The sequence below is a fragment of the Hydra viridissima genome, unplaced genomic scaffold (genome assembly GCF_058129835.1).
Source record: "Hydra viridissima isolate aposymbiotic clone 2 unplaced genomic scaffold, HvirCarnegie_v1 scaffold_4, whole genome shotgun sequence".
NCBI classification, from domain to species: domain Eukaryota; kingdom Metazoa; phylum Cnidaria; class Hydrozoa; order Anthoathecata; family Hydridae; genus Hydra; species Hydra viridissima.
The window spans coordinates 4,364,879-4,375,043 of record NW_028324303.1 but is presented as its reverse complement, the minus strand read 5'-3'; the positions used below and the strand labels follow the sequence as shown (position 1 = coordinate 4,375,043).

The window sequence follows — 10,165 nt, the reverse complement described above, 5'->3', positions numbered from 1 at the left end:
GAACTCCAACCCAAATAATGAGCAACAATTTGTTTAGATTCTTGTTGGCTGCGAGAAACTTCTTCTAGGTGTAACTGAAAATTCTTGTTGTGCTTTGCGAGTAGCTCTAGAGTTGCAAGAAAGTTACCGTTATCGTCATCACCAATCATTTATGATGAGCCTAAAACAAGAATTATAATTAAACATATAAATCACGACTTTCTGTTTAATTAGAGTGCAGATAAATTAAAATGTAAATATAAATATAAAAATTATCGTTCATAAATATACCTCTAAAGCTAAGGTTGCGTGATGCTAAGTAGAGAATTAGATCTAAGATGCACCGCAGAATTTCACGCCACCTAGCTGCCTCATTTCTTACCAATTTTTCTAGACTTGAATCAACCCCACACTGATTTTCCATGCTTTCCAGCGCTATTTTCCACATAATGCAATAGTCTCGATGGTCTGGGAGGAATTTGTAATAATCAATGTGGAAACAGCAGGCCTATCCACATCTCCTTTTTTTTGTAACTCGTATACCACAATCTTCGAGTGTACATTTATTTTTTTGCTCAGTTGCTGTGTTTTTTGCTCAGTTGCTGTGTTTTTTTGTCATTCGCCGCATTTTTTCTGTTTTGACAGCCAGAATCTTTTTTCTTGAAACTGAACATGTTTTGTTTTTACAAAACAATAATTCAAGTATTAAAGCTATTTTTATGTTACTTAGCGAATGTAAATGAAGTCTTGGAATCTCAGTTATGCAATTTACTTTAACTTTTGTTGATATATATATGTATGTATGTATGTATATAATAAATATAGATGTACATGTGTTTTTTATAAACAAAGCAGCCATTATGAGTATTTTCCCGCAAAAGTTTTGAGTAGTCTCAGACTTCCGCATTTGAATTCGGATAATGCTGTATTGCTGAGGCAACAATTCTTAAACTCCTAATTTTAAAATATGTGTCAAGTGTATTGTTACAATAAACTTATATTATAAAATTAGGATTTTTTCTTTGAAGCCCTGTGTATCTTTTTTATTAAAGTAAAAAAAATTATTGTCATGTGTGCGCCCCTTCTGATCCTGCGCCCGGGTAAAAAGTACACAGTAACCCCCCACCCCACGCGGCGGCCCTGTGTGTATATATTACTCCCTCCTAAGGGTTAATAGCCATCTCGAGCCATATGTGCAAAGTACTGCGGTTTATTGAAACCTCTGCTGATAATTGCGTTTTGTTGTTTCACAACAACACCATTTAACCATCCTGAATTTACTGCTGTTTTGTAACATAATAATTTAAAAAATTTTCCATGCACCAATTTCAAGCTTTCTAGTTGTTTTTTTTTGCTTTGTTTTTTTTATTATTATTTATTTGCCGTATAATATTATTTACATGAAGATTTATAATATTATAAGGGCAGGACTTTAAGAAGATCCCAATGACCTTATCACGAAGGCCTTAACAAAAATCTATTTTCTTCTTCAATAAAAACATCTATATACTATATAAAATAAATATATACCGAGAATATATAATCACTAATATCATAAATATCAGAAATATATCATATATCATAATATATCATAAAGTTATATCATAAATATATCATAAATTTAATACTCTGCATACTTTAGAAGTGAAACTCAAAATAAAACATGACAAATCAAGGTGTAGTATAGCAACTGAAAGTATTTTTAAAAAAAAAAATCAAAAAAAATCAAGAATATTTTTCGTTGAAAAAATTTTTTTAACAATTATTTTAATAGATTGCTTGAAAAAGGAATAGGTCAATTCAGATGAAAAAACAAAACTTGGCCGTACTATTTCGTTCCATAGAAAAGGTCCACGATAAGATTTACAAAATTGAGCTTGTTTGTTTTTGCAAAAAGGTTTTTCTAAAATGCTATTATTACGTAGGTTATATTTATTTTGTGGTTTAGTTTTGTAAAGGTTAACAAAAACATCGGGGGAATAAGTTCTTTACATTTGTACATAAAACACAAAACATTAAATACATTTAGTTGATAAACATTTAAGGTGTCCATTTCTTTAAAAAGCGGTTCAGAGTTCGAAAAAAGATTTTTAAAATTTATTATCCGAGCTGCGTGTTTCTGATGCCGATAAAGAGATTTCAGTTTAGTTTTATGTGTACTTTCCCATATAATGTTTGCATAATTGATATGACAATGAATAAAAGAGAAATATAATTGTGTTAATTGCTTTTTGTTTAAAATACTTCTAGATTTGTATAGAATTCCAATTTTAATATATAAATACCCAATTTGATTTCTCTTAATGAACTCTTTGAGGACACTACTTGAAACTCATGTTTTGCATACTTTTTTACCATTAAAATGAAAATTCTTAAGAATTGATTTTCTTTATCGCTTCTTCACCACTACTTTTAACTGCTCGTTAAACATGTGATTGTGACAGTGTTGGAACATCAATTGCATCTTCGATTGGGCTAGCACATAAAAATGGAGCTTTGAACGTTGAAAGAGACTTTTTAGTCACCACCAACCTAAACGAATGTGATGTTGAAAAACGCTAAACTAATTTGTGTTTGGAAGTGTCACTTTCTTCTGATACCGACTCTGTGTAAGTAGAGCATCCCGCCATCGGAAATTGCGTAAATGCGTAAATTCCGATGTGAGAAATAGTTTATAAAGGTGTCTCCAATGTGATTTAATCTTTTTATTTTCCGATATTTTCCGATGGTTTGTGGTGGCTTGCAAAATTTTGCTGTAATTTTGCGAAAACTTCGTAATTATAGATAAATACATCCGAAATACCACAATATTACGAGTTTACACTTTAAATACGATCTATTGTGAAATTACGCAAAAATATCGTACGATAATGTGTAAATCTCGAAATATATCGGAGAGTGCGTGAAATTCTCCCCATCGGCCTCGGACTACATCGCACCTCCGATGTGATACCATTCCTCACCATCGCATCACATCGGAGTCACCTTTATAAACTATTTCTCACATCGGAATTTACGCATTTACGCAATTTCCGATGGCGGGATGCTCTATGTGTAAGTAACTCTTGTACCAATTTCTATATATTTTGATGATGAATTTTCATTATAAGGAATGACATGGTATGAAGCCACATTTACTACGGTATTTGAAGTACTTACCTTTCACTATTAGTTTGATGAATGGATTGAGTATTTTGGAGCAGCTTTATAGGTTAAATAGCAGATTTTTCGTTTTTCTATTTTTTTGTACCCTTAAATAAGTTTCAATGGGCTTGGTATTATTTACTTTATCAAAATTGGAAAGATAAATTTTCCCCAGGGACAAAAAAAGTTAATTAGTTATCATAATCATTCTTGCTTTTTTATCCTTCATATGCTTCAAAAAAGTAAAAAGTATTGAATGATAATTTTTTTTTAGTAGAAGTTGAATTTAACTACTAACTGTTTCAGCGATGGGTAAATCTCTCCTTCTTGTTGCATAAGCAGTATTTTGATGAGAAGCTGCAAATCTTGAAAAAAAAAAAAAACATTGAATTTATTTAATAAATGCATTTTTTACAATGGCAACTAAGACAAATTGATTATACACATTTTAGCTATAAGTGGGAATGTAATAAGAAACTGAAATATATTGGTACGGGATGATTTTATTAGAGCCATTTTAGCCAATATGGTTTTGGTTATCAGAACACAAAAGTTTATCATTTGTGACCAAAGAATATAAGAAATGGAAAAAATCTTTTTTTTTGGGTTAATCCTACTACAGAGTGGACCAAAATTCCATTTAAAAACGGTCCAATTTTGAAAATTATAAAGGTAGGTTCATTTTTAAATTACTATTTAAAAATGAACCTACCTTTATAATTTTCATTTTAAAATTTCCTGAAGAATATCGTTCTTCAGCACAGCCATAGTTCGGGGCTTATTAATAAACACTCGCTGTTTCAAATATCCCCATTAAAATAAATCTTGAACCATTAGTTGAGGGGAACGTGATGGATAACGAAATTCTACTTCCATGGACAAGAAGACCATGCTCAACGAGCTAAGCGTGGTCTTACTGTCCGTGGAACATTCTAGACGGAGCACTATAAGGGTTTCTTGATCTTGCATAACAACACGAGTTTATTTTTTTAATTATTTTTGATCCAATAAAAGAGAGAACCGAATATGAATGTCAGTTCATTTTTAAAAAGGATCACCTACTCTTTATACTCATCATGAGAAACATGAGTTATTTGGTTGATCAAGACAATCTCTACTATCTTTCGTTTTAGTTTTACCGCTGGTCAATAAAGTTAGTATGAAATTATACTGCTATTATTGGAGGATGCATCAAGTAAAGAGGAGCGGTTAAATCCTGATATGCGGATAACAAAAGTAATACTTCAAAACAATGTTTTGAAAACACACCGCGTATATCTTTTTAAATGGATAATTTACGGTTGTTTACTCAAATCGTGTTAAAACGCTCCTCCAATTTTAAAAGTTTTCGAATTCTTAAAGTTCTTTAAATTATTACTTTTCTCTGTTAATTCATTTTATAACTGATACTCAATTTGATTTTAAATTTTTTTGTTTTTGCTACTATTATCAAAGAAGTAATTTGTATTTAAAAGAAGTTTATATGATAATTAATATTATAAACACAATTATGGAGACCATGGAATTAACAATTATGGAGACCATGAAACAATTATCATGTTCTCAATTACATTTTTTTGATTTCTTATTAACAACTTTCATTTTCTCAATTACATCTTGAAAAAGTGTATATTTGTGAAACGTCAAAGGGTGAACAAAGGGTGAAACGGATAACTTTGAATTTTGTCTTGCACAACAAATTCAATTGTTTCTGATTGCAAAACACTTTTTATATTTGCACTTACTTTTATATATTTAAAAGTGCACAAAAAACCTTTAAAGATTTAAATCTTTAAGAAACGCATTTTGAAATTTAGAAATGAATTATGAACAATAATTGATACACTTTGGCATTAACTCTGTTAATTTATATATATATACCTTATATAATATGTTTAAACTATGTTTAAAAATCCAAGGACAAGGTTGTCTTATAATAGAACTGTTTACTTTATTTTTTTATATTATTCAAACAAAAAAATAAAAAAACAAACGCAATATGAAATAAAGAAATTTTGAGGTCAGGAAGAAATACATATGTAAAATAAATAAGAAAATCTAGATGTTAAATTGATTCAACTGTTGAATATTATTAACTAATTTCTATGCTATATTTACACTTATATTTGGAATCGTTACGTTTATAGTTGAAATCCCAATTGTAGCAAGTTTATAACAGCTTTTGTGAGTTACTCCATCAACAGTGCTAAGAGTTTTTTCATCTTCATTATTATTCAGCTTTTCGGTCTTAAAGATACTTTCTTTCTCATAAGTAGTGGGTTTACAAAAACGCACATTAGTTTTTTCTTTTCTTTTTTTCTTTGTTGAAACAAAATTTGTTTGAGGCTTAATTCTTTTGTTGGAAGCAACTAATGACGACGTCTTTATTTCTTGCACTGAATGATATTTTGACATTGCATCAAAAGTGTTTATTGTAGTTGTTATCTAAAATAGATTCCAATATATATGTGTGAGCGTGTGTATATATATATATATATATATATATATATATATATATATATATATATATATATATATATATATATATATATATATATATATATATATATATATATATATGTAAATATATACACATATATGTATGTGTGTATATATTTATATATATCTATGTGTGTATATATTTACACACACACGCACACATACACAGACACACACACACAAACATATATATATATATATGTAAATATATACACACATATACATATATATATATATATATATATAATATATTTAATTGTGTGTGTAAGTGTGTGTGCGTGTTTTTAATGTAATACAAATAACTGTTAAAAAGTTTGATATGGTTCATTTCTCACTTGTTTTCCAATGTATTTTAAAGCTTCAATATCCAAGTTGCTACAGTTGTTAACACGGTGCATCAAGGTATGGAGTAAGTTCTCTGTCTTAGACTTTGTTTCTTCAAATTTTGAAACTTTGTGTAATTTCTCTAGGTTGCATTTTATTGAATTTATTTCGTTATAAGAGTATCCATCCTTTAGTTCAACTGAGTTTTTAGCTTTATCATCAGCTTTATTGTTCACAGCTAAAAAGTCCTTAAGCAGATGTACATGTTTACACAAAGTATTTTTTATGAGAAAGTCAGAACAATTGCAATGAAAGTATGTGTACATACAAAACAGGTTATACACTGCAACCGACAACCTACTGTATTGCACTTGTCTGACAGTCTTGTTGCAACATATTTATTTTGCCCATCTTCAGAGTTGATTAGGAAAACATTTTCATCAGAAGTCTTATTTATGGCTGTATAAGACATTTTTTTACTACTCAAATGTCTGTCATAAATGTTTTGCATACGTTGTGTCAAAGAACCTTTAGTTAATTTTATCAAGCGAGAAAATAATTTATCTCTTGAAAATTTAAGAAGATTCACAAGAACTGTGTCAACACGTTTATTACACTTTCCTTTTAAATAGTTGTATTTAAAAGTTCTATGGAATGCCTCAACAAACATATTTGTATTTATACCTTCACCAACACGGTAGCAATAGGCCCAGCTTTTTGTCACACAAATCCAGTATTTTAAAAAATACGCTTTAAACTCACTAGTAGCATGGGATTCTAGCCTATTAATGAGGCACGATAACTTATCTTGGAAAAGAATTTCATTTGTTTCCTCAAGAACTGTTCTAAGCATTTTGTAAACAACTGTTTCAATTTCAAAATTTTTAATTTTTTTTCGCAATTCTTCTTTCCATGCTTTGTCTACATGCCATGCACAATATAACCATTTTGGTTGAAGATTAAAGACTTCACAAAAAGCATTGTAGAACTGTGGAGCTAAGTCTGTCATAAACCATTTAGGTTGTATAGTCCCAACCTTATTTTTTATTTTTTTGAAAAAGACTTTAACGAATGATTCATTTTCATGGTTAGCTAAACACCAAGCAACTGGATGACCTTGACCAAACTCATCCATAATCAGTAGAGAAATCAAAAGAAAATTATAAGCAGTTGTTCCATGTGTTGAGTCGCAGCATAAACCATTACTCCCAAATTTTTCCAGCATTTCCTTCTGTGCCTCTGTCTGGATTACTATGATAAAATCTTCATCTTTAAACTCGTGCTGAGATGAAGCTTGGCCTAAAATATAATTTTTTATAAAAACAATTTTATTAAGATATTAAAAAAAAAAAATTTTTTTTGCTAAATTCTTTCCACAAAGTTATGGAATGCAGAAATTTCAAGCTTATAAAACTTAATTTTTTTAATATATGGAAATAAAAGTAATTTTTTTAAAGATTTACTGCCAAGAGCATTAAAAGTAAGTTATTTACCTTGAAGTTTATAAAAAAGAATAGGGGTCTTATCTAGTTGCTCCCATTCTTGGATCCATGATAAAACACTCATTTGGTCATTTGCATGTCGTTGCACTTCTTGCAATCCAAAAGCGCGTCCAATGTTTAAAATATCTCTGTTTTCGAGTAAATGAATTCTTTGAAACTTAGAACCAATATCATCTCTATCATAAAAATTTGTAAGTACATTTATGACAAGAATAAAAAAAAAAATTACTATGTACTAGTTGTTTGGAACCATATAACAGACTGTGGAATCAAAAGGTTTGTAAGTGACAGGGTCTATGCCAATATTTTAAGATCAGAAAAAATAGACTTTAGATTTAATAGAGTTTTGTTTAGAAAAATGCTCTTCAATTGCAAAAATATCAATATAAATACAATACACATCTAAAGTAAACAAATTACCTTATATCATCTAGAATTTTTCTGCGTGTAACTCCTTGTTGTAGTTTAGAGGCAATTTCTTGCCGTTGACGTTTAGTTATCCATGTGTGATGATAGTCTTGGCTATGCCCATAATGAGTATAGCAGACTTCAACTTTAACTTTTTCATCACTATTTGTAACTTCTTTGATGGTTGATGTGCAGTTTTTCTCAATCTTGCATGTTCCTAAATTATTACAAATTTAAAGTATTACTTACACACGAGTGACTTTCAAATAGATTTATATGCATAGACCTTTCACAAAAAAAATCTTATTTACCATAATTTTAAATCTGATTTTAATTAACACATCAACTAACATATAAATATAAAACTAATAAAACTTCATTTTCTAAATGTTACCATTCCATGTTATAGTAAGACACAAGACTTTGTCACAAAGCAAACTAAAAAACTATATTACCTGAAGACTTAATTCTGCGCTTTCCGGTTCTTCTTGATTTATATATACCACATCGATTGCATTGCCAATACTTTGTTTTGGAACCATCTTTTCCAATAACATCACCTTGAGTCTTAACATAAGAACTTCCCTTCTCTTCTTCTAACTGACATTTCCAGCTATCAAAACCTTTTAAATAAAAATACAAACAAATTAATGCTATATACTTAACATAAAATTTGACATTTTTCAACTAATGTTTTTAGCCACAATTAGCAGACTTACTTGCTTTATTATCAAAATTGAGAAACTCGATTCTGAATTCAATATTATGACTTTGATTGAGGTGTTTTCGCAAATCTTTGATTTTATGGAACCGATGTCCACATTGATTACATAAACAATTTCCACTGTGACTAACATCGCTGACTCCATGGAGCTTGATCATGTGTCTTTTTAAATCATATCGACGTGTGAAAGTACTTTTACAATTGTCATATCCACAAGAAAACAGAGAAGTCTTCATTTTTGATTGTCAGTTATTGTAAACAACCGTAAATTATCCATTTAAAAAGATATACGCGGTGTGTTTTCAAAACATTGTTTTGAAGTATTACTTTTGTCATCCGCATATCAGGATTTAACCGCTCCTCAAGTAAAGTAAGCAGAGACGCTAAAAGGAGTTCGAGGTTTTTCGAAAATTCAAAACTGAAGATTAGGAAGTCTTTGGAGTACATTAAACATCATATATGAAAATCAGCATGAAATAATGTTATAAAACTATGTAAAAGTAACTTCAGGAGACTTAAAAGAACTGAAAAAAGTTTTCTTTTTAAGGATATTTGTATCAATTTTCAAAATTACTGAATAATAATTGACTTTTTAAAAATTGGATTGGCTCAAACTTTTTAGTATATTATCTTAACCTTAACACAGTATTTTTCAACTCATTCCGTACTTTTTTTCTATCATTTTTTAATATCGGTTTTAAGGTAAAAATAAATAGCAACTTCGTATTTCGGAAAAAACAAGCTTTTACATGCAACTCGAAAAAATAAGAGAAATTTATATTGTGCACAATTAAATTTATTTCTCTTTAGAATGCTTTAGACACTATCATAGACACAAGTTTTTCAGATTATAGAACTTCAACAAAGAATCACTTAGAGACGTTCAACTCAATTCTCATCAAAAAAGTACTTATTGAAATTCTCCTCTAAACTTATGTTATGTATCTAATAGATATTAGTAAGGCGTGATAAATATTCCAACATTTCAGAGTTTTTTCACGAAAAAGATTCTTAATTGACTTATATTTTACTATATTTGTGATAGATATATTCAGCAAAAATGTGGAAAAACTTTTACTAAGTTTCTGAAAACAGTCATATTATGTGTATTTTGGTATGAAACTTGGGGACCAAGATAAATCTTGGGCTCCTCATGAAGTGTAATTAATATGAGTGAAATGTTTACTTTTATGCTGTGAAAAAAATTTTAATTGGTGCAGGAAACGCAGCGATTAAAGAAGAATGATCCTTGACAAGTGTTCATTAAAATGAATAAGCTTTAAAAAATTTAATTTTAAAATAATAATTTTTTTTGTAAGATGTCAGCTCAAGAATATCGACTGGGTTTTTTTTTTAATATCATAACCCCTCAAACAGGGAAATTATCACTACAAGACAATATTCTTGATTCTCCAATTGTTTTCGAAACTTCAATGATAGTTTAAAAATTAAAACTGCTTTAACTAAAGGGACTTTATTGAAAAAATTAAACAAGAGTTATAGTGGTATATATCGGAGGTTAAAAAAAAAGCAAAAAAAAAAACAAGCATATTTAGACCTACACAACGCCGTTAATGCATGTTCT

General features: G+C 29.2%; 1 protein-coding gene across 3 annotated transcripts; it reads right to left on the bottom strand.

Annotated features, from left to right (window-relative positions):
* Positions 1-5,362: 5,362 nt before the first annotated feature.
* On the bottom strand, positions 5,363-8,874 carry LOC149889470 (zinc finger transcription factor family protein 17-like). 3 transcript variants are annotated; one of them, XM_090086260.1, is made up of 6 exons: positions 8,576-8,874; positions 8,312-8,479; positions 7,869-8,073; positions 7,440-7,624; positions 5,958-7,245; positions 5,363-5,568 (listed from the first exon to the last, which is right to left on the bottom strand). In XM_090086260.1, the coding sequence occupies exons 1-5, from the start codon at positions 8,814-8,816 to the stop codon at positions 6,230-6,232; spliced, it is 1,815 nt and encodes a 604-aa protein (XP_089942386.1). In that variant the 5' UTR covers positions 8,817-8,874; the 3' UTR covers positions 5,363-5,568; positions 5,958-6,229. The 3 variants fall into 3 exon arrangements, with proteins under 3 accessions (XP_089942386.1, XP_089942387.1, XP_089942388.1); XM_090086262.1 differs by lacking the exons at positions 5,363-5,568; positions 5,958-7,245 and having other exon boundaries at positions 7,426-7,605; positions 8,576-8,873; XM_090086261.1 differs by lacking the exons at positions 5,363-5,568; positions 8,312-8,479; positions 8,576-8,874 and having other exon boundaries at positions 6,000-7,245; positions 7,440-7,605; positions 7,869-7,930.
* Positions 8,875-10,165: the final 1,291 nt, after the last annotated feature.

Bases quoted from the DNA above. Each gene is read 5' to 3' on its own strand.
- LOC149889470 (XM_090086260.1), bottom strand. From the start codon at position 8,816: ATGAAGACTTCTCTGTTTTCTTGTGGATATGACAATTGTAAAAGTACT. The intron at 8,480-8,575 runs GTAAGTCTGCTA...TTTATTTAAAAG, and splicing joins CAATTTTGATAATAAAGCAA to GTTTTGATAGCTGGAAATGT. The intron at 7,246-7,439 runs GTAAATAACTTA...ATTATATTTTAG, and splicing joins TCTTTTTTATAAACTTCAAG to GCCAAGCTTCATCTCAGCAC.